The sequence below is a fragment of the Nanorana parkeri genome, unplaced genomic scaffold (genome assembly GCF_000935625.1).
Source record: "Nanorana parkeri isolate BGI_ZX_2015 unplaced genomic scaffold, ASM93562v1 scaffold80, whole genome shotgun sequence".
NCBI lineage: Eukaryota > Metazoa > Chordata > Amphibia > Anura > Dicroglossidae > Nanorana > Nanorana parkeri.
Window position 1 is genome coordinate 1,445,597 of NW_017306348.1, and position 24,458 is coordinate 1,470,054.

At 47.0% G+C, this 24,458-nt stretch overlaps 2 protein-coding genes across 3 annotated transcripts in view; one reads left to right on the plus strand and one right to left on the minus strand.

Annotated features, from left to right (window-relative positions):
* On the minus strand, positions 1-14,911 carry PAF1 (PAF1 homolog, Paf1/RNA polymerase II complex component). Of its 2 annotated transcripts, none has more exons than XM_018576907.1 (14): positions 14,758-14,911; positions 12,419-12,448; positions 10,407-10,499; positions 10,209-10,330; positions 7,556-7,622; positions 5,849-5,950; positions 5,653-5,758; positions 5,505-5,573; positions 5,236-5,339; positions 3,436-3,552; positions 3,165-3,293; positions 2,926-3,031; positions 2,001-2,085; positions 1-470 (listed from the first exon to the last, which is right to left on the minus strand). In XM_018576907.1, exons 1-14 carry the CDS (start codon positions 14,802-14,804, stop codon positions 82-84), a joined length of 1,566 nt encoding a protein of 521 aa, XP_018432409.1. In that variant the 5' UTR covers positions 14,805-14,911; the 3' UTR covers positions 1-81. The 2 variants fall into 2 exon arrangements, with proteins under 2 accessions (XP_018432409.1, XP_018432410.1); XM_018576908.1 differs by having other exon boundaries at positions 1,995-2,085.
* MED29 (mediator complex subunit 29) overlaps positions 14,803-24,458 on the plus strand; it is a 25,216-nt gene continuing 15,560 nt past the window's right edge. The window contains exons 1-3 of the mRNA XM_018576895.1: positions 14,803-14,919; positions 15,262-15,363; positions 18,062-18,120. Of these exons, the coding sequence (XP_018432397.1) occupies positions 14,803-14,919; positions 15,262-15,363; positions 18,062-18,120 (278 nt within the window). The remainder of the gene's footprint in view (positions 14,920-15,261; positions 15,364-18,061; positions 18,121-24,458) is intronic.

Below are 24,458 nucleotides of genomic sequence, written 5' to 3' on the forward strand. Positions count from 1 at the left end.
TTAAACTGTCTGAAAACTTTTATTGAACTAAAAGTATAATAACAAATATTTACAAAACTGGATTTTGAGCAGGATGAGTATTCAGTCGCTATCGCTGCCATCACTGGAGGCGGAGCCCTGCTCGCTGCCGCTTTGCTCCTCGTTTTCCTGTTGGGATCGGTCACTCCCAAATGGACTGCTGCTGGCGCTGCGGCTTCTGCGCCCTCTATTTTTGTCCTCCTCCTCTTCCTCGCTGCCGCTTTCCTCTCCTTCACCACCACTTTCATTCTGCACTTCCTCATCGCTCTCATCGTCATCGCTACCAAAGATTTCTTCCTTGTCCCTGGCAGCTCTTTCGTCCTCACTGCTCTCCTTGTCTTCCTCCACCTCCTTCTCTTCCCGGGCATCCTCTTTCTCACTCTCGCTACCCGAGGCCTCTCCGTCACTGCCTTCCTTCTCACTCTCGCTGCCCTTCTCTCCGTCTTCTGCATCTAAGAGATAAACAAAGTACAAGGTAAGCAGCAATGCAAGTGGAATATACATTAGAAATCAAAAATGGTTATTAAAATGTACTGTTGTTTATGTTTACATGGCTTGCAGAAAGCTCTCTTACACAAAATATAATGGGGGACTTTATAAAAATTGGAGCAGTTGCCCATAATAACCAATCTGCTTCTCTATTCAGTTAAAGGAGAACTATGAGGCGAGTGAAAAATCACTCATCCTCATAGTTAGAGCCGACGTGCGACAATGAAACTGTCACAGGTCGGCTCAATAGATCAGGAAGGGAGCGAACGCATAATGTCGTCTGCCTGCAGAGAGTGACTGTCACTCACTGCTCCCCGCAGGGATTCCCTTCCCGCTCCTCCAGCATTGACTGGAGGAACGGACGGGGGAGGGGGCAGGTACAGCTGGCTCTGCCTCTAGATAGGAGGAGCAAACTGTCAATCACGCAGCTGGGTGGATCTCTACAACATTGTCGGGATCCGTTCCGGCTGCAGCGGTCTCAGTATACCGCAAGCTGTAGCTCATGATATACTGAGCTTAGGGTCTCGGCAGGGCGCTAGTATATGTCCTCCCGTGACCCTAAAGAGAACTGTAGGGAAAAACACTTACCTCCTAGTTCTCTTTTAAACTTTGAAAATGAAAGAGAGAAGTTGATTGGTTACCATGGGCAACTACTCCAGATTCTGCCTGCTCCAATTTTGATAGATTGCCCTCAATGGGTTTCTGACCTTTTTATAGCAACAGTCCTTTCTCCATCATTCTATGAGACTCGGGAATGCTCTCCTCACACGCTTTACTTAGTGTCTTTTAATCTCAAAAGCAGGCCCTTAAAGAGGCAAAATAGAAGAACCTCTCCCCCCCACCGATAATCACTTTCCCCACAATCCCCAGCCACTCTGTTCCTACACTGGAGGTCCTAACTCTACGGAAGCGGTGTCTGAGATTACACAGGTCATTTCTTCCTTCTCTTTGTCAGGTGACAGTGTTCCGCTCTGGCAATTGGCCTCTCAGGCACAAGCGTTGCATCCTGGAGAGAGGTCACAATTACTCCCACAAAGCAGCAAGGAAAGAACTGCAAAGGAGAGTGGGAGATTTTTCTAGCAAGTTTTCATGAAAGGTTCTTGCTAATCTTCAATAGACTGCGACAACAATTACAAGCCTTAGTAACAGTTGCATTTGCTTCCTGAGGATAGCCTGTAATCTGTGTTGTCATTCTACTCTCTAGCTACTCACCTGTGTGTGAGTAGCTCGTCACTGCTGTGTGTGCTTTGTGCTGCTGTATACATACAGTATAATGGAACAGAGACCGTTAACGTAAAAGTCAGTAACGTAAAAAGTAAAGCACACTTTTCTGTGATCTTACATCTAAAGTCAGTGGTTCTCTCTCTATAACCCCCAGGGTGCATTATGCCGCTTCTTCACTGGGAAAAAACGTACTAGAACAAAGCTTAAGACTGGTGATGTCGGCAGCAATATACAGCTGTGTACACAGTGTTGTAGAAAGAAGCCCATACCCGATTCATGAATATCACGATCCACCTCAATCTCCTCCTCTTCTTCCTCTGGCTCGTGATTCTCCAGTTGAGCTCTGCGGGCTTCCTGCAAGTAAGGAGGAAAGAATTCAGCTACATGTACAATGGCTCCCCCTGCTGGGCAAATTAGGCCTCACACATCCAACTATATGCTCTTTAAATGGAATTTTTTTTTAACCCCTTCGTGACTGACGACGTACAGTGTACGTCGCCAGTATCGGGGCTGTTTAAACACACTCAAGGAGAACTATGGGGTCAGTGTTTTTTTAACCCCATAGTTCTCCTTGGGGTAACGGGAGGACACAAACTAGCGTCCTCCCGTTACCCTAAGCTCAGTATACCGCGAGCTACAGCTCGCGGTATACTGAGACGCCGCACCTGGAGCGGATCCCGACTTAGATGACGGGATCCGCCCAGCTGCATGAGTGACAGCTGGCTCTGCCTATCTAGAGGCAGAGCCAGCTGTACCCGCCCCCTCCCCCGTCCGTTCCGCCAGTCAGCGCTGGCAGATCGGAGCGGGGAGGGAGGAATCCAGCCCCTCCCCTGTCACGGCAGAGAGCCGTGACAGGATCGAGAGGTGAGGGAACCCGGTATGTGTTCCCTCACCTCCCGATCTACTGAGCCGACCTGTGTCAGTCTCATTGTCACAGGTCGGCTTAGAACTATGAGATGAGTGGAAATCACTAATCTCATAGTTCTCCTTTAAAGTGAACCTGTGGCCGGACTATACACACACAATAAAGACATTTACATTATTCTAAACAAACAGTAAAAGCCCTTTTAACCTATTCCTCATTCAATGAATGAAGGCGAGCAAGTATAGCTGGGGAGGAGCGGCCTTATGCTCTAACCAGCTGCTAGATACACCACTACAATTTCCATCTGACATCACTGAACATAGACTTACCTGAGCCTCCAGCTCCTTCTCATTCATATCTCTGTGTTTCACCACCAGGAAAGCATTGCTTCCAGACTGCACTCCGGCCTTCACCCTCCTCTTACTGAGACGCACCCTGCACACACAAGCAAGACTCTGTATTAGGTCTACACTTCAACAGCGACAAAGTCATAATGGAAGACATGACTGGAATCTCATAGGAAACTCTAGGGAGGTAAAACCCACAAACCATAACAAAATCAGCTCACCTTGTCTCCAGCTCGTTGTAGTAAACGCCATCACCCTCTCTGAAGATGAAGAAATAGTTCTCCTCGTAGCCCTTGCTGGCTTTGTTTTTAACGTTCCAGTTGTACTCTCTGGCAATCTTGTAGTCATATCTAGAAATTAAAAGCTCAAGTTATATAAAAAAAAGCTGCACCTTCTAGTTTAGGAAAACAGGTAACCAACAATGTAGGTCTACAATACAAATATTGGGGTAGCCGACAAAAGCAGAGATTTGTGGGAAGTCTCTTCACTTACATATCCTCGGCCATGTAATCCAGACCCTCATCCTGGTCCCTCTTCCGTTTCCGCATTGTGTCGTCACCAGGCAGGAAGTATGCTACAAACTGGTTTCCTTCTTCATCCATCATACCTCTGGGGAAATAAAATGGCAAAGGGTTAAATCCGAGGCATGCTCCTTCCCAGTTCCAATGATGGTGGTTAAGGCGACAAAAAAAGGGTGCAAAACATTTTTAGGTGGAGTGGTGGGGAAGCACTTGTCAGGTTTATTGCTTCATGGGACCCCCACTAGACATATTTCCTTCACGTTCTCAGTTATGAGGGTCACCAAAGCAACTGGATATCACCCTGATGGGAAAATCTTTCCAACATAGACTTCTACACTGAGTGGCCAGATTATTATGACCACCCCATCAGTACTTCGTTGGGCCGCTGCGTGACTCCACGAGATGTTGAAAGGTGATGCGAGGAATCTGATACGGCACTGTTGCCCTTCTGTTGTCTTGTACCAGTCTTGCCACTCTCCGTTCTGCCCTAACCTTGACTAGTTGCTGAAGGCCACAATTCGCACGTTCAGACCCAGATTCTCGGCTGACAGTCCAGTCTTTAAACACTACAACAGCTGCTCTTGAACATTTAAAGAATTCTGCTGTTTTGCGGATACTCGCTCCATGGCTCCGAGCGCCAACAATCATCCCTCGTTCAAAGGCTGTTTAATCGCGTTGTTTCCCCGTATCTTCAGAAACAAATCACTTCTACTGTCGTGGTAAACAACCTGCTTCCCTATTTATAATGGGCTGGCCCTCTAGCAACTTCAGCGCGAAATTATAGCTAATTAGCCTACAAACGTGGTCATAATAATCTGGCCACTCAGTGTTTAGAAATACAAACATGACATGAAGTTCTGTTTTTTGCTGATGTTATAATGATCATAATTGTTTGTAAAGATATTCGTACGAGGGAGTTGCATGTTTGGAGGCTTTTGAAGAAGAGGCTGTTTGGTGCCAGGGAGGCTGCACAGGGAAGATGATGGCGCAGCATGGAAAGATCAATATGTGCTCTTGTGGAACTGTTGTGCGAGTTCATTATATATGCACTTATCCATGAAAGCTGAACTCTAGTCTCCCCTTCAGTCCCGCACAGTTGTACCGCCTCCTCTCCTGTACGGAAATTACTTCCTCTGATCTCCTCGCACACTCTGAGCTTCTCACAATGCGCATTAGAATCTCCCCATTTCCTGGCTGGAGGACATCCAGCACCATCTAGCTTTCTTTCTCCACAGCTTACTGTATAATGCAATGAATGCAAGGAACATACTTACTGTTCCTTGCATTCAAGTTCTTTCAATCATGGAGTCTCAGCATCACACCTATCATTACCTAGGGCACTCTGCATACACACTCAGTCCGCCTAGGCACATCCACCCAACCAAGCACAATGATACCTGCATGACTCCTAAGAGCCAACCCATTGCTTGCATCAGGGCTGCAGGCACTTGAGAAAAGTACTGGAGGCAGTGTGCTGTGATATTTTCATTAAGCTAGGTCTATATATACAGTCCAAAAAGGTATTTTGGACAAAAAAAAACTACAAGTCCCAGGGAGGAGTTTACAGACTGGGAAAGCTGTCTCAATTGTCGAGAAGAAAACTGCTACAAATTGTATGACATCATAGAGAATGGATCTCTTTCACTTTTGGTTCTATACATTATGGACATTTTGCTCCCCGGCTGTACTACGGTACATACTGAGCATGTTACAGCGCTGTTGAGTTCTACTGGATCCTGCACGTCATATAATAGAGCAGATTAAAGCTTACCGGATCATGGCCTGTGACATCATCTCCAGGCCTGCAGATCCTGGGGCCTCCTTAGGTGCTGGATCGGAATCAAAGATGACCTGAGCACAGGGGTTAATCCACATCTAGGAATGGAACCAGAACAACCATTATAACAAGAAAAGAGTCCAGAAGGATTTTGCAGCAAGGTAAAACTGAACAATATTCATCTTTAGCACAGTTGCAGTTTTTCTTGGATCACGTGGGCAGCTGACTAATCTTATGCCTTGCCTTTCTGTTTAGGGATGTACCTTAAAGTCAGGGAACACCGGCATGACCTCCACTGGAGTAACACGAGGCTTGCTGTAATGCTGAGTGATCTGGGAAGACAGGAAATGAACTGCATTAATGTCTGCAATTAAGGTCCACCGAAACAGGCTCATCATGCATTGCACTTACAGATTTCTGAGCATCTTCAAACGTCTTCTCGATAGCTGCAATCTGACTGTCTCTGTCCTTGTAGATGTCCTCCTCTGTAAACTGCTGCTTGACGGACACTCCAATCCTGCAGTCACACAATCACAACAGGGTTATGCCCACAAGAAGAGTAAACTGCATGGCGGCCCGGGAAAACCTCGCATAACACCAAACTTACTTGACTTCAGGCTTCTCGTTGGAGACGCCGTATCTGTTGAACTCTGTGGAGATGTACTCGGTCTTCCTCATCCATGGCACCACTTTAGCATGCTGCTGGGACCTGTGCAATAAAAAGGTCAAGAGAGAAACCATCAGGGATGATAAAAAAAAAAAAAGAAGAAGGAGGAAAAGTCATCAGCAGAGGTTTTAAGGGGGTTGTAACGCTCCTTTCCCAGGCGGTTTATGCGAATGGGACAAAGAACCACTTCATAACAGATACGTTTATTTTTAAATTCATTTAGAAGTTCTTTCAATCATGGAGGCAAATAAATACAACAAACGGCGAAAGCGCACTCACTGCTGGGTAAAAACCTTTTAAGGCGATAAAAACGTGTGCAAGGGGGTACAGTGTGCAAGCTCTAACTAAAACAGGGAGAGGAACCCTGTGAATACACAAATAAAATCACACAATGAAAGAGCGCCACTACTGTGGAGAAAACTCGCGTTACTGTTGTCAGCATATCGCATGTGAGCCGGTCTTTTGATGCCGGGAGTAAGTGCAGAGGAACAGTCTGAGAGCTGTGAGGGGTAGTCGTTTGAACAACGCGGTCTCAGCTGGCCAGGCTGAGCCGCGGTTACACGAGTATAAGGCGATGTCAGTGCCGGACCGTTCGGGGACCCTTAGGGGTCTGTGCGAGCGGTATCTCGAAGATGTCATAAACGAGGGAGGATGAAAGAAATGGACAAGGATAGTGTCCGATGACAGCGGCTACGCGTTTCGAGGCTCTGCCTCTTTATCAAGCATAAGTGGTGCACTTAGGCTTGATAAAGAGGCAGAGCCTCGAAACGCGTAGCCGCTGTCATCGGACACTATCCTTGTCCATTTCTTTCATCCTCCCTCGTTTATGACATCTTCGAGATACCGCTCGCACAGACCCCTGAGGTCCCCGAACGGTCCGGCACTGACATCGCCTTATACTCGTGTAACCGTGGCTCAGCCTGGCCAGCTGAGACCGCGTTGTTCAAACAGCTACCCATCACAGCTCTCAGACTGTTCCTCTGCACTTACTCCCGGCATCGTAAGACCGGCTCACATGCGATATGCTGACAACAGTAACGCGAGTTTTCTCCACAGTAGTGGCGCTCTTTCATTGTGTGATTTTATTTCAATCATGGAGGCTCAGCATCAAATGTTGGTGTTACCTAGGGCAGTCCGCATGCAAATGCAGCTTGCCTAGGAACACCCGCTCCTCCAGACTGACGCTGACCCATCAAGTCATTTTGATATTTGCATAAGACCTCCTAAGATCCAACCTACTACATGTATCAGGGCTCATTAGAGGAGTAATGAGACAGGGTGCTGTGATGTGTTCAGGAAGCTATGTACAGCACCCTGCCAGGCCAATTTCACCATTCATGATCTGCCTGCATTGCATAGAGAAGCACATCAAAGAGACTAATGTATGTAATGAAAACGGAAGGTTGTATTTCAAATTTTCACTAACATGTCATTGAAAGGGGAAGGAGGAACCAAATATGGCTAAATAAATGCAGATTAAACTTCAGCTTTAATCTGAAAAATGAAATCAGTGTAATTGTCAAGATATCTAACATTTATAAACTGGGTAACCCTGTGTACAGCGAGAAGGATTAGCAGATTACCGGCACCTTAAACGCATGCAAAGATGAAAATATCAGATGCAAAGAACAATATCATGAACAATACCTCTTGGAGCTGGTGGGTGCTTGAATTTCTTCTTCAAGAAGCTTCTCGTCGGCTATATCCAGAGGGACTGCAATACAGAGTATACAATTCAATGTGTCCATGTTTACGATCATCATCAACTTTAATTTAAAAAAGCCTATGCAGTCTTTAGGCCTCATTCACACTGCCGCGCGTACGTGCGTATTGTACCATATGCAACCTATGCAAATAAATGGCTCCATACACACAGCCGCGTATAGAGCTGTATATTTGCGTAGCGTATATATGCGCAAAAACAGAATGGAACAGAGATGCGTCCGGGCAGCGTATTTCTGCGCATACATGCGTACAGCACATTCAAAATTCCATTACGAGTGATGCATTCTGGGATTGCATATAGTGCGCACATAGACGTGTATATACAATCTAGCTTGCGTTGTGTGTGAATGAGGCCTTACAGTGGAACTAAACCCTCCTATACCTGAAGATGACGTCATCTTAACTTCTATTTAGATCTACAGTTGCCAGCCATGGTGCTGCACTTGTGATCAGATATGACATTAGAGGACTTAAAAGTTCAGTTGAGAGCTGGAATAAGCGCACTGGCAGCTGTGACCGCCATCACTAGAGCCATGCCTTGACTATAAGCATTAACTGCACATGTCCTAGTAGGCAGAATGTAAAGTTTCACGCACAGCTGGAGTGCCAAGCTTGCCTACCCCTGTCAGAGTCTATGACTAAGTGCAAGGCTGCATGAAATGTGCAAGATAAGCTCCCCTGTTGGCTTGTCTTGGAATGCCTTATTGATTAGAATACATTTTTGGAGTGCTGCTATCCTTTCTTCTGAATTTCCATGTTTGTTTGAGGATTTAAAGCGGACTTTTATCCATATCTTTAAAATAACATTAAGCACACCTTTAGAAATGTTCAGTAATGACAATCTACAAACACGTACTTCTAGATAATTGCAGGCAATTCCTGGATACGGTTTTATCGATGTGTATATGGTGGATGTGGGCTTTCTTTTTTTTTTGTTATTGGTTTGGGTTGGGTTGTTTCTTATTTATGTTCTATTTGTTGTTATATATTTTTCTTTTTTCCTTTCCAGTCTTCTGACAGTGGCCATGTTTACTAAGGGCAGAGTACTAGCTCTCCTATTACTTCCTGGATTTCTGGCACATGTGACTAGACATGTGACCATGCACATCATCTCAGGGGAGGAAAATGCTCTCCCTGAGATCTCGTGAGATTACAGATGAGATTTCCCAGCAAGCTCTGCTAAGGCAATCCAAACGTGCATTGATTTGCCAAACTGAAGTCATTTTGCCCTTTCAAAGCAGGAAGTGAATGCTCTGCAAGTGTAAGTATTTCACAATCACAGCATTTTACACCTGACATGTCTATGTTATTATTAATCATCATACATAGAGCGATGCATTGGTAGAATTTTATTTGAGTGTATAGGTCCGCTTTAAGAACATTTATTGGACATTTCCAACTTGAGCTTTCTTTTGAGAAACTGTTAAATTGGTTGGTTTAGTTATACCATTACTCTTTTGCTGTAGAAAATTATAGGAGGCCCCATTCACACTGAGCGATTTGTAGCGCGATTTCCGCTCAAAAATCACTCAAATATGAAGCTCACTGTATCTCTTTCAATGGAGATGTTCACAGCTCACAGCTCAGTGTCGCCTGTAGCTCGAACATGAGCTAGTTTTCGGCGGGTTTCGAGCGATTTGGCACCAATAGACTTTCATAGTCTGCCACAAGAAGCGCTACGCAGCGCGACAAAATGTGCACTGTGCCTTAATGTCGCTCAGCTCAAATCAGCGCTGAGGCCCAGTGCAGACCTCCGCGTCCCGGGATTGCACGGTCCTGTACAATGCAGGCAGCGATTGCCGCACGGCCTCATTGATTTTAATGGGGGCGACATCCGCACTGCAATCGCAGAAAAAGGGTACATGGCGATACACGACGCGCGGCTGTTTTAGCGCGGTATGACTGGGGTGCCATTAGAAAATAATGGCACCCACAGCGCGATCGGTTCACACCTTGGCGGCTCCAGACTGCACCGCAATCCACCCAGAATCATGCACGATTGCCGCACGGTGAGGTGTCGCCTAGGTGTACACCGGCCCTGAAAAAGCACTTAATTTGTTGTAGCTCGGTGTGATTCGGGTCTAACGCATTAACACTGAACTCTAGCCTGAACATCAGTCTTGCAACATTGGACAGGCTCCTAGGATATTAAAGACAACTGACACAGCACAAGAATTCTGCTGCCTTATTACTATGGTACAGCATGCAAAACACATGCAAACCAGAAGCAAAGACTTATATATGTAAAGTGGTTGTGACTGATGAGAATGGTTCAATATTCTCCGTCATGTCTGCTGAAAAGTGTCAGTGTTCTATATTCCGATCCAGAGGACAGGCGTACGGCTCACCGTACATGTTACAATCCGACTATACAGCCTTTGTAGAATTAACTTTAGATCTACCAAAACTATATGAGGACCTTCCTAATCTGTATCCAATCAGGCCCTTGCACTACATACTTGTTGCTAGATCTAAATGAGATTGTACAATTAGACTGTAATGTGTGTGGTGAATGTAAACACCAGACAAAGGTCTGCGGTGACAGGAGGTGAAGCGGCCCTGCGTCCTCACTCACCATTGGCGTCAATGCGGTATGTATCAGGGTTGATCAGGTCAATGGTGACTCCCAGGTCTGGCTCGGTTAGAAGGTCGTGTTTGTGTTGTTTTTCAAGCGATGTGGCTTTATACTGCACAAATCTGGAAGAAGACACCAAGCCTGGTCAGAAGAGTGCTGGCTTCTAGGCAAACATTACCATTTGTTACACCCGCTTACCTGTTTTGATCAAATGGGTAAGTGATGAATTTGGGATCAAAGGGAATATCTGGTAAGCTGTTGCAGTATTTCACCCGACACACAATTCCAGACCTGCAGAAACGGATAGAAAATAAGAAATCTGGATTGTACAAACTGAGGCTGGGGGGCAAATTGCAGCACTGGTCCCTGGTTCAAATTCCGGTCAGGTCACTATCTGCAAGGAAAAGTGCTCCTTTAGCGTCACCTACAAATCTAACTCCTCCCCTCCTCGTCCTGTAGGGGTCCCCCAAGGCTCTGTCCTTGGACCCCTTCTCTTCTCTATCTACATCTCCTCTCTTGGTCAGTTAATAACCTCACATGGCTTCCAATACCATCTCTATGCCGATGACACTCAAATATATCTTTCTACTCCACAACTCACCCCCTCAGTGTCCTTGCGTGTCACTAATCTACTAACTGACATATCTATCTGGATGTCGCAACACTTCTTCTAAAACTCAATCTTTCAAAAACTGAGCTCATGATATTTCCTCCTGCCCGTGCACCTTCCCCCAACTTTTCCCTTGAGATTGTTAACACAACTATCCAGCCCTCCTCCCATGCCAAGGTCCTAGGTGTCATCCTTGACTCAGACCTCACCTTTCTTCCCCACATCCAATCCCTATCCAAATCATGCCGCCTCCACCTTCGTAACATCTCCAAAATACGCTCCTTCCTCACCAAAGAAAAAACTACTCATCCCCTCGCTTGTTATCTCTCGTCTTGACTATTGCAACTCCTTCCTCATTGACCTACCTCCTACACAGGATATCCCCCCTTCAGTCTATCATGAATGCAGCTGCTAGACTCATCCACCTAACCAACCGCTCAGTGTCTGCAACCCCCCTCTGCCAATCCCTGCACTGGCTTCCAATAGCCCAAAGGATAAAATTCAAAATATTAACAATCACTTATAAAGCCATCCACAACTCTGCCCCCGGCTATATCTCAGACCTTGTCTCAAAATATCACCCTAACCGTCCCCTCCGCTCCTCCCAAGACCTCCTGCTTTCCAGCTCCCTCGTCAACTCCTCCCATGCTCACATCCAGGACTTCTCTAGAGTCTCTCCCATCCTCTGGAACTCTTTACCCCAACCTGTTCATCTATCTCCCACTCTGACTGCCTTTAGGCGATCCCTTAAGACTCATCTCTTCAGGGAAGCCTATCCCACCTCAACCTAACCACTGAACCTTCACATTCTCAAACAATTCATCCCCACACATGTATCACTGGCCCCTTCCCCCTGCCCTCATGGGCAGGGCCCTCCTCACCATCTTGTCTTGAATTGTATTGTGATTGTAATGTCTTCCTTATATTGTAAAGCGCTGCGCAAAATGTTGGCACTATATAAATCCTATATCATCATAATAATAATAATAAACATTGTACAGGAAAAGCTGCTCAGGCCTGGAAAAATGAACACAGAACTCAGGAACCAGTCACATTGTTCTGGCTGAGCTGAAAGATGCCACTGTCTGACTCCCAGCACTGCGTACTTGCACTCGGTACGTGAAGTTGAGGGTATGAGAATCCCTCTATCAGAGAAAAACAATGTATGAAGCGTCACCCAGAAATACTTTACTGTGACACATTGATGGGAATTTATCAAAACTGGAGCAGCTGTGCATGACAACCAATCAGCTTCTGTCTTTCATTTTCAAATCTTAACACAACACACTGAAGAGAGAAGCTGATTGGTTGCCATAGGCAACTGCTCCAGTTTTGATAAATCCCCCCACTGTGTTTGAAGGTGCATACTCCGGGCAGTCATCTTTATCCTTGCTGCATTGCTTACCGAGTCACTGACTGAAAACAAGTATCGGGACACCTGATAGGGACATACTATGGATCAGTGATTCAAGCACAGATGGAAGGATAACGATGGCAGCCCCTTATCCGGTGCCCCAAAAAAACAAATCAATTACATCCATCCACTGATCCATAATAAGTATGCAGATAATAACCCCACACACTGGATCTTACAACTCACCGCTCTGGAACTGTTCGGTGGGAATTGGACCTGAAAAGGTAAAAACAGAACTGTGTCAGGTATGGAATGAAATAGAGGTGGACATAAAAGTTGCAGATAACAATGGGCCTCCCGCTGAGACTGATCTTACCACTCCACCTACATTCTCCATAATCATATACATTACAACTCCCCCACAAACATGGGAACCCCCCTGATAACGGCCACAGCAACCGAGCTTCTCAGGGGAATATGCAGAGAGATTGGCGCCACCTCGCTGGTGTTAGCGGGGAGGAATGATGCCCCATCACTGGTGTCAGCGGGGAGGAATGACACCAGCGAGGTGGCGCCAGTCCTCCCCGCTGACACCAGCGAGGGGCCACCAATCGTCCACGCTGACACCAGCGAGGGGCCACCAATCGTCCACGCTGACACCAGCGAGGGGCCACCAATCGTCCACGCTGACACCAGCGAGGGGCCACCAATCGTCCACGCTGACACCAGCGAGGGGCCACCAATCGTCCACGCTGACACCAGCGAGGGGCCACCAATCGTCCACGCTGACACCAGCGAGGGGCCACCAATCGTCCACGCTGACACCAGCGAGGGGCCACCAATCGTCCACGCTGACACCAGCGAGGGGCCACCAATCGTCCACGCTGACACCAGCGAGGGGCCACCAATCGTCCACGCTGACACCAGCGAGGGGCCACCAATCGTCCACGCTGACACCAGCGAGGGGCCACCAATCGTCCACGCTGACACCAGCGAGGGGCCACCAATCGTCCACGCTGACACCAGCGAGGGGCCACCAATCGTCCACGCTGACACCAGCGAGGGGCCACCAATCGTCCACGCTGACACCAGCGAGGGGCCACCAATCGTCCACGCTGACACCAGCGAGGGGCCACCAATCGTCCACGCTGACACCAGCGAGGGGCCACCAATCGTCCACGCTGACACCAGCGAGGGGCCACCAATCGTCCACGCTGACACCAGCGAGGGGCCACCAATCGTCCACGCTGACACCAGCGAGGGGCCACCAATCGTCCACGCTGACACCAGCGAGGGGCCACCAATCGTCCACGCTGACACCAGCGAGGGGCCACCAATCGTCCACGCTGACACCAGCGAGGGGCCACCAATCGTCCACGCTGACACCAGCGAGGGGCCACCAATCGTCCACGCTGACACCAGCGAGGGGCCACCAATCGTCCACGCTGACACCAGCGAGGGGCCACCAATCGTCCACGCTGACACCAGCGAGGGGCCACCAATCGTCCACGCTGACACCAGCGAGGGGCCACCAATCGTCCACGCTGACACCAGCGAGGGGCCACCAATCGTCCACGCTGACACCAGCGAGGGGCCACCAATCGTCCACGCTGACACCAGCGAGGGGCCACCAATCGTCCACGCTGACACCAGCGAGGGGCCACCAATCGTCCACGCTGACACCAGCGAGGGGCCACCAATCGTCCACGCTGACACCAGCGAGGGGCCACCAATCGTCCACGCTGACACCAGCGAGGGGCCACCAATCGTCCACGCTGACACCAGCGAGGGGCCACCAATCGTCCACGCTGACACCAGCGAGGGGCCACCAATCGTCCACGCTGACACCAGCGAGGGGCCACCAATCGTCCACGCTGACACCAGCGAGGGGCCACCAATCGTCCACGCTGACACCAGCGAGGGGGCACCAATCGTCCACGCTGACACCAGCGAGGGGGCATCATTGCTCCCACTGACACCAACAATAGGCCCTCTTTCCTCCTTCCAACCACCACAGGTCACCGACACTCTCTCCAATTTTCCTGATCATCAACATCCCAGGGAATGAAATTGAGGGCAAGCCCAAAAGCTGCCACGGAAATAGAGGAAAAATCATGCAAAGGAGACATCTGGTCCCATGACAACTACCGTAAGAGGCGATTTCCTTCGCTTTGGAAAGATCTATTCCTACTTCCTGTTGTGATCACTCAACAGGAAGTGACGAAAATATCACTAATGAGACACCGATGGCAAAAACAAAACTCTGAATGTAGGTCTAACATTCCACAACTCTATGCAAAATAAGAACACAACCGTTTGGGCTTTAGATATACTTTAAAGGAAATCTGCACCGAGGGGCTATGTAGGCTGTCAATGGAGATATATCCTCCCCAAAAAAAGGGAGTAATGGCATCGCCCTTGTTCCTCACACAGTAAACGGGGAGAGGGGACCCCTTTGTGTATGACCTACAGGTGTGTTCAGAGAGCCAGGTGGCTCAAATGCCAACAACATGGACATCAGCAATGACGTCCTTTCCTAATAATAGGCGATTGCTGTCCGCGGGACGCATGACGTCATTACTCACCGATGGCCCTCTTCGCGCTGGGCTTGAGTTTGGATAGTGGGCGCCATGCTTTCTCAGAACACAGACCCCACAACCGTCGGCATCCCAAGTCTGAATCCGGGGCCCTCAATCGCTCCGCCTCCTTCAATACACTCGACAGGCAGAAACATGGACATCACCGCAGTAAGGGCCCTGAAAACCGCATGGCATTGTGGGAGTGGTAGTTTGCACACCGAAGCGCCATCCTCTGTTGAATAAAGATCGTTCAAACAAAAAAAAATACGGGGCGGGGTCTCAGAGACTGCCCACCGAGCTTCTGTTTCCTTGGAAATGCCTTGTGATTGATAGCTAGGGCTGGTCTCGCAGTGTCACGTGGTGTGGGAACTCTCAGTTGGAGTTATGGCGGCGCCCTTAAACCAAGCGCTGGGCCTTCAGCCGTCTGCGGGCGGCGGACCCCTCGGACCCCAAATGGGCCCTGGGGGAATAACGCAGCAGCAACAGCAGCAACAGCAGCAGCAGCAGCAGCAGCAGCAGCAGCAGCAGATGGGAATGCAGCAACAGCAGCAGGACTTCGACCCGGTGCAGAGGTACAGGATGCTCATCCCGCAGCTGAAGGAGAGTCTGCAGGTACCGCACGGGCTGATGAGGGGGAAGGGGATTTTCAGACTGAGATGGCTTATGTCGGGGGGTGGACATTTCTAGCCATCCAGCTGTACTTTAACTACAAATCCCAGAATGCCTCTCAGTCATGCCTGTAACTGTCAGGCTTGCAGTGCCTCATGGGAGGAATTGTAGTTCGCCAACAGCTGGAGGTCCGAAGTTGCCCACCCTTGGCTTGCCTAGAGGACACGTGACCACAGCAACCAATCGGCATTAATTTGACTGGAAAAGTGAAACATGCTATCTGGTTGCTACAGGCAACCGCTCCACTGTTCCTTCAGGTGGCTGTTGTCACAGGAATAAGAGAGCGGGCAATGCATGTTCCAGGGCTGTCCCCATTCTTCCTTCACACTGCTGCCCTAATGCATGAAAACACACATTGGTGCCATTCATTCCTAATGACACCCAATGCACTGTGCCAATGGACACGTGTTGCTGTGCACCACAATACATGCTAACGGACTTCTGTGTGGAGTGCTACCTTACTTTAGATGTGCTTCCATAACACAATGCACGTCATCGATGTGAGCCGGGCCCTTGTCACTAATATGGGGCAGTATTTACACATCGGCTGTCCTGACACCTCAGATTCATCAACATACTAAGTGGATCTGTAGGCAAAACTTTTTTTTATTGGGGCAATGTAAAATCCTGTACCATTTGGGAGATTCACCCCTCATTGTACTGGTGAACATCGTCAAAACATTGGATTCACCCTGTTCCATGTGGATGTGTGAACGGGTCCGTATTGTTTCCCTTTCACACTAAACTACATGACACAGATGAGAACCGCATAGGAAACGATGGGATTTCTGCTCACAATGCGTCATCGTGCAGCAATTTCTGGAGTTTTCCTGCATGAAAACGGATCAGTGTGAAGAGGCTGAGAGGAATAAAATGCCCGTCAGGTCAGCATATGCTTGACTGTCTAAAAAGGGGAGTTCTCTTGTTTTTTGTAACCTCTTGTTGTGTTACAGGAAGTGAAGGGAAATTTCCCCGATGGTATACAGACCACATAATATAAACTAGCTGGGGTTTTACCTCTTAGGCCTTGTTCACAGCGAATGCGGTGCGTTCCAGAGCGCTATGCGTTCTGGGGGGCGTGGCAGTGCATTGAATTCAATGCCACCGCTTCCACACACCCCCCGCCCGCACTGCGATCGGACGCGTGGCCAAACTTTGCCTGCGTTTCCTTCCACTGCAAATGCAAAAATTAGAGCTTGCTTGATTTTTTTTTTTTTTTTGCACTGGAAAAAAACGCATGCAAAGTTTTGCCACGTGTCCGATCGCATTGCGTGGGGGTGTATGTGGTGTCATTGAATTCACTGCCACGCCCCCTCCCGCACCAGAAGGCAGGGGGGAAGTTTTGTGAGGAATTGTGGTGCATTAGCTATCAAAGGCTGTAGACATGCTACAGGAAATGGTCACTGACCACAGACATCATACAGAAGATAGTCAGAGACTGCAGGCATGCTACAGGAGATGGTCAGAGACTTCAGACTTCTATGGGTGATATTCCAAGACTACAGGTGTGGAGCTGGAGCTAGCCAGGGACTGCAGGCGTGGCGCGGGAGACCTGCAGGCGTGGCGCAGTAAACTGCCGGGGGCTGCAGGCGTGCAGCTGGAGCTAGCCGGGGACTGCAGGCGTGGAGCTAGCCGGGGACTGCAGGCGTGGAGCTAGCCGGGGACTGCAGGCGTGGAGCTGGAGCTAGCCGTGGACTGCAGGCGTGGAGCTGGAGCTAGCCGGGGACTGCAGGCGTGGAGCTGGAAGACGGCCGGGGACTAGGACCATTCTTAGGGACATTTCAGAAGACTTCTAGAGATCAGTTTTGTAAACTATACATATCACTGCTTCCACATGTGGGCTCCCTACAATCCCCTTTGGAATGACGAGCCACATTTGCTATTTCTCTCAGTAACATCCATTCTATAAGATCTGAGAAATAAAGCATTAGAAGAGAAATGGGATGGACGGCACATAAATAAAGCAAGCAGTTTAATAGAAGCCAGTCTAACGAATATTTCGCTTTTACTGATCTTGGTAAGCACATAGGTAAGGAAAGGACAGACTTTGGTCTACAGGGGCCCTGAGGGCTGCACAATAAGTGTCAAAGGGCCACTGTTTGGGCTCCCGGGATGAAAGCTGATGGAGCACAACAAACCTGCATAAAGAAAATCATTTCAGCAATTCAGTCAAACTTTACTTTCTGACCTGCATGGTCTGTGAAGGTTCTCATTTAACCAGGTCATGGTGTAGCTAAGGGGTAGGCAACCTTGGTGGTCCAGCTGTTGTGGAACTACAAGTCCTATCGGGCATTGCAAGACTGACAGCCACAGGCATGACTCGCAGAGGCATTCTGGGATTTGTAGTTTCAGGAAAGCTGGAGTGCCAGGATGTCTACCCCGGTATAGGGAGTAGTCATTAGTCACATTCCACTGGCCTTGTGCTGCAATTTTGAGGATGATTTGTCATGCATTTTCCTGATGGCCGTTAGCGCTGAGAAAGCTGCTTGGGTGAGTGGAGGAATGTGATCTACAATACAGTACAAGTCTACATGAATGTGACAAATTGGCAGTTCTGATGGGTCAGGCCTAGTGTCTGTGTAGTGGGGTTGCATTACCTGCACATGTTTTTTATGATCTCTGTGTGTTCCTTGTCTTTTAGAATCTCATGAAAATCGCAGCTTTGAACCTGGCCCAAAACACCAACATTGATAACGGGCAGTAAGTATTTGTGTTGTATAAATCCGTCGTTCCCAGGAGCTTCACTGAACGTGCCACCTTTTAATACACACTGTTGGAAAAAATGTTTACAGGGATTTTATACAATTTTAATTTCTGCGCGAGTATGTTTAAACTCTTCAAAGACACTATGGGGTATTTTCATAACCTCACATGCATATAGTAGTCAGCGCTGACAGTGGATCATCACTCTCTTTAAACTTTAATGGTCTATTTGAAGGAAGGCAGCAGACCGCATCCGACAGGGAAATCTTCAAATACATGCAAAACAAACAAAAAGAACCGCACCTTCTCCTCGTGAAGTATATTAAATTTATTTACCCTGACACTTTCGGGTGCTCGGTGGTCCTCTTCGGCCCTTTTGATAGCAATGATGTAACTTCTCATGTGCACAAGAGTCGCATCCCACCCGGCATCACTAATTCATGAGATCCTGTGAGTATGCACACTGCATGGCGCATGTGCCATACAGTGTACACAGAAAGTGAAAAAAATCACTTGGGGAGAAAGGAAGTTTTTTTTTTATTTTTCTTCCCTTGCAAAAGAGGCTTTGCATATTTTCTGCCAAGAAATCTCTACCTTCCAGCATTTTGTTGTTGTGGTTTTTTTTTTTTTTTTTTTTTTACAGGTAATGTAACACTTGATTATGGTAACTAGATGGAGCGTAGGAACAAGAATGTTTCTTGTCCTCAGCTCCATCTAGTGACCATATTGCGCTATAGCATCATAATACATTCAACCGGCAAAGAAAATATATCAAACGAGAACTATGGGGTTAGGGTTTTTCCCCATAGTTCCCAGGGTGATGGGAGGACACAAACTAGCGTACTCCCGTCACCCTTAGCTCAGTATACCGCGAGCTAAAGCTCGCGGTATACTGAGACGCCACAGTATACCGCCGCAGCTGAAGCGGATCACGACAATTATGTCTGGATCCGCCCAGCTGTGTGAGTGACAGCTGGCTCTGCCTATCTAGAGGCAGAGCCAGCTGTACCCGCCCCCTCCCGATCCGCCAGTCAGCGCTGGCAGATCGGAGCGGGGAATCCAGCCCCTCCCCTGTCACGGCAGAGAGCCGTGACAGGATCGAGAGGTGAGTGAACGCCGGTATGTGTTCGATCTACTGAGCCGACGTGTGACAGTCTCATTGTCACAGGTCGGCTAGAACTATGAGGTGAGTGAAAAGCACTCACCTCATAGTTCTCCTTTCAAGAACATTTTGTTTTTGCAGTTGTTCACCCAAAAAATTGTTCACAGATATGTGCAAGGCGATTGACCCCTGTTTATAAGTAGACCCCTATCAGCTGAGGCGGCTACCATTTTCCCTCCATTTAGATCTACCGTTGCCTTGGCGCTGCCCATGTGATCAGCTATAACACCAGCCATTTAAAGGCTTGAAAGTTGGGTTGAGAGAGGACATAAGCACAGTGGTCATTATTACATTTATCAGAGGCATGCCTTGATTATAGTATACATTAATACATATTTATAATCAGGGCTTGAAAAATTTGGCGGTGTCTCACCAGTCAGTCAAAAATTTCACCAGTCAGCATGACCTGACTATAGCCTTGCAATAATTATAATATAATTACCAATGATATTATGAATAAAAAATAAATGTATAAAAACACTGCAGAGAGTAAGATTGCCATGTTTAGATTTGGACTTAATAACCTTTTATTGAGCATTTCTAACTTGAACTTTCATTCAGGAAACGGTTAAAAAGTGAAAGTAAATACATTTACAAATTTATACAAGTGATAAATTGCAAATAGATACATTTTGCTACATATGTTTTGTTTGTTTTTTCTTGTTTTGTTTTTCTTCCTTTTACCTGTTCAACAGTTTTTTGTTTTTTTTTGTTTTTTTTTATTTGACAGCAAATTATGTCAGAGCTGCAGCTCATTCTGCGTATGGCAGGAAATTTTTTAGCGTTTGTCTTAAAGCAGGGCTGGCCAAATCCCTGGACCTGGCTCACGGATTTGAGGTTTTCTCCAGTTGTTTTCAATGGAGCTGGCTCCTGAAAAAAATCCTGCTGGTTCCTGGACTTTCATTGGACTGGCTCCTGAATTCCATGTTTGTCCACCCTTGTCCTAAAGACTAACTGAATTTGCAGTGTAATTGTCTAAATGCATTCCAGGTTCATAGAAACAAGCATATGGTTTACATTCCTTAGATGGCAACCACAGCCCGAGAAGAGGAGACTTGTTTCGTGCCAGCATGCTTCAGAGAAGGACCTGTGCTCTTGGTGTGGAAGCAGTGGTGTGGAAGCAGTGCTCTTGGTGTGGAAGCAGAAGGACCTGTGTTCTTGGTGTGGAAGCAGTGGTGTGGAAGCAGTGCTCTTGGTGTGGAAGCAGAAGGACCTGTGTTCTTGGTGTGGAAGCAGTGGTGTGGAAGCAGTGCTCTTGGTGTGGAAGCAGAAGGACCTGTGTTCTTTGTGTGGAAGCAGTGGTCTCTGCAGAAGTCTAACATGTCCCTGCTAAGTCAGATTCTATTGCTATGCAATCAGCAAAACTCATGCTCCCTGCTGATTGGAGTCCTCTGAATCTAGCAGGACATGTTTTGGACCTCTGCAGAGAGACCACTGTTTCCACACAGATCAGGGGACCTTTTTTTTTGCAGCATGCTGGCAAGGGGCAAGCTTTTCTACTGGGCTTCTTTGCAAAGAACGGTAAGGTTTTTCACGCCATTTGTTTTGATGGGCCTGGAATGTGCTTAGCTGATTTTAAACTAAAAGTTGAATTGGAAATTGAAGGGGAACGCCAGCCAAAACTTTTGGTTCATGATAGGAAGGGTAATGTTAAGTGCTATTGCTGTTTGTGCCTCCATTGATGATTCCCCATCACTTCCTGTCCTGGTAAGATTCACGACATTGCTGGACATTGGTTGCCTTGGTTCTCTTCTCTGGTAGACATTCTCCATATATTCCTCTACACAGCTTACCAGGGGCTGGTAACTGTCCCGGCTCCCTAGAATAGTCTTCTTAGGACTATATGGGGGATGCACTCAGACTTAAATGGAACCTATATTTACTGTTTGCTGATTTTTCACCATCAGATTTCATGTGCATAAGTGTGAAGTCCCACAAGGTGGCGCTGTAGTCTTAAGAAATCCTTTAACAGGAAGTGCGGCTCAGGTTTTAGAATTTGACATTGTTTTGCATGGAATCGATCACCCGTTTAAAAAAGTCAACGATCACAAAAGAATATTTACATTTAGTTTCAGTAGATTAACTCCCAAGCTATAAACAAATATTACCACTGCCTGTAACAATTCACGTACCAAAGCGACTTGGATGTTTTTTATGGAGTGTCACAAATAAGAGCTTTTTTGAGGTTACTGTGTTTTTAGTTCTGTGTACTCTAAAGCGTATGATCACTCTGCGTTGCACCCTCATTATACCCTTAAGCTGACCAGCAACTCTCTCATCAAACCTGTGTGGAAGCCGACTAAAGCTGGCCATAGATTAGAACCGGGGTAGCCAAACTCCGGCCCTCCAGCTGTGGTGAAACTACAAATGATGCATCTCTCTCTGGGAGTCGTGGCTGTGAGAATCTTGCAATGTCTCATGGGATTTGTAGTTGCACCACAGCTGGAGGGCCAGAGTTTGGCTACCCCTGGATTAGAAATCCGCACATTGGAAGCTGCTGTTGGCTGATCGAAGGAGTCAGTTGGAAAATCTCTGAACAAAAAGAGCCGGCAGCCAAATAAGCCGACAGCCACCGTCGGAATAAAAAAAAACAGCGGGGGATTCCTCGATCAATGCTCGGAAGCGTTGATGGTGGAATCTGTTCTATTTGTTTTTTTTTTCTTTGAACCCGCGGCCTGCATGGGAAAAAATAAATAGAACAGTTTATGGGCAGCTTTAGGCTGGCCATACCCCTTTTAGAATTTTAGGTGATTTCAGCAAATCGGCTGACATTCTAACAGCGGGGTGGCCCTGCTGGCTCGTGAGAAGTCAATGACTTGACTTTTGTAGAAGGAGCCAGGCCCAAAACAAACAAAAAAAGGAGTCTGTTAGTGTTCCAAGGTTGTGGATTCCAGAGCTGTGATCCCAATCATGTCTTCCCTACTCAAGTCACCGACGTGTAACATACCTGCAGCCAGTGAACACTGAATAGTCTGAGCTTTTGCTCGTTTCGGATCATTTGAATCAGCAGGTACAGAGGTAAGGCCTGGGAAGTGAATCTTGGACACTGCGACTCTAAAGCACATCTCTGGGTAAATGTTGTTTTCCACCCACAAACTTTAAACAAAAAATCAAGTTTGAAAGCAATTTTTAGTTGTGGCAACTTTGCACCATTTGTGGCACCTCTTGTGAAGTAGGGGAGGTTCAGACCTAAGCCTGTGCAGTTTTTGTGCTTATTTCATGCAGTTTTGCGCTACTTTTTTGTGTTTTTTTTTTTTGGTTTTAAAAATGCGCGTCAGTGCCGGTTTCTCCCGGCATAGAGATGTACAGGCGTCCAATGAGAAGCAGAAACATCCATGATCTAGGTTCCTGTTTTTTAGTGTGTTGCATTTTTGAGTATGGATCCCTGCACTTGGCATGCCACATGCATGCTGGGATCACAGTTGCAGGTCTGAGGTCATAGTTCACTATGCTAGGAAGACATGCATGCAAAAGGAAAAAAATGCTGTAATCATACAACAAACTCTGAAATAAACAAGAAAACCATGAAACAACAATTGATACACACATTACCTTTGGTAGTTTTAAATGATGGGGGAAAAAGTCTATGGCACCAAAGCCACGCAGCATCTGCCTAAAAATAGCTCCTGCATCTTTTCGTGCAACGCTAAGGTGTGAACAGTTGCCATTCACTTGAATGTGAATGAGTGTTTTGCTTGCGTAGATCCGCACGTAAAAATGCTCAGGTGTGAACCAGGCCTTAAGACTAGTGATCTCTCGATGCAGTCTGAGCCCACCGCAGTCAGTTCTTTATTGCCAGCCCTTGGTGTGACATCCATCATGCCCCTGTTTGGGTCTTAAGGACCTGTGAGGAACCTGCTGTTGAATGTTCAATAGTAAGGAAATACAGTATTGGCAGTCTAGAAGAGAGAAGAATGGGGACTGAGTGCATCATGTGACCACAAAATCAGGTAAGTATTTGGCCCTAATATTTTTCATTTTAGTCTGCTGGTGGTTGAGCTACAGAGGGGTAATAAAGTTAGCAGAGGTGGGTTCCTGGCAGGGGATCAGCTTTAAAAACCAAGCCAGATATGCATCACATGCCTGTTTTACATGCATTTTAGATGCATTTACATACATTACCATTCAACCAAATCAGATTCTGGAAGCAGGCTTTTTTATTTTTTTACACAGTACTGCACCTAAAGCACACTGGTGTTAATGGGCCCCAAATATGTCCCTGTGCCTGTGCAGGGCCCTCTGGATTCTAGGTCATGGTTGAACCCAAGGTCTTTATCCAAGTTGTCCCCTCCTGGCTCTTAAAGCGAACCTTTACACTCAAAAATCAATTTCTACCAATGCATCCCTCAATTTATGATGATTAATAATTAAAATAGGCATGTCAGGTGTAAAATGCTGTGATTGTGAAATACTTACACTTGCAGAGCATTCACTTCCTGCTTTGAAAGGGCAAAATGACTTCAGTTTTCCAAATCTTTCACACTGGGATTGCCTTGTCATCAGCAGAGCATTGCTGGGAAATCTCATCTGTGATCTCACAAGATATCAGTGAAAGGCATTTTCCTCCCCTGAGATGATGTGCATGGTCACATGTCCTAGTCACATGTTCCAGGAAGTAAAAGGAGAGCTAGTAATCTGCCCTTAGTAAACATGGCCACATTCAGAAGAGAGGGAAGCAAAGAGAAATAAGGAATACAAAGAATACAAAGCCGACATTTATCTAGAAGTATGTGATTGTAGATTGTCATTTCTAAAGGTGTGTTTTTTGTTATTTTAAAGATATGGGTAAAGGTCCTCTTTAACCACACTACCTGTCAAGCACCTGTCAAGTGTCAGAGCATCTTCTGCCCCAGAAAGTCTGCCATTTAAAAGGTGAATGACAGGCTGTGATTTAATGCCGGAACAGGTTGTCTTCTAGCCCTTTACAGACTTTAGGGAGAGGCATTGAACCAGTTACAGGAACAGATGAATTCAGATTCGGGAACTTCTTGCCTACAAATTTGTTGGTTACAAGGAAGTAAAAATTGAAAAATATTGGTAGTCAAAAATATTGGCTCGGTACTCGATGAAAATAAGTTATTTTTAGACCCCGTTCACACTAGTAATTGAGGCCAGTTGGGTGAGTCTTACAACGTACTCTGTGACACTTGTGAACAACTGTGGGGAGGAAGTG

Bases quoted from the DNA above. Each gene is read 5' to 3' on its own strand.
- PAF1 (XM_018576908.1), bottom strand. From the start codon at position 14,804: ATGGCGCCCACTATCCAAACTCAAGCCCAGCGCGAAGAGGGCCATCG. The intron at 3,032-3,164 runs GTGAGCTGATTT...TTGTGTGTGCAG, and splicing joins TACAACGAGCTGGAGACAAG to GGTGCGTCTCAGTAAGAGGA. The intron at 2,086-2,925 runs GTAAGTCTATGT...CCTTACTTGCAG, and splicing joins AGAAGGAGCTGGAGGCTCAG to GAAGCCCGCAGAGCTCAACT.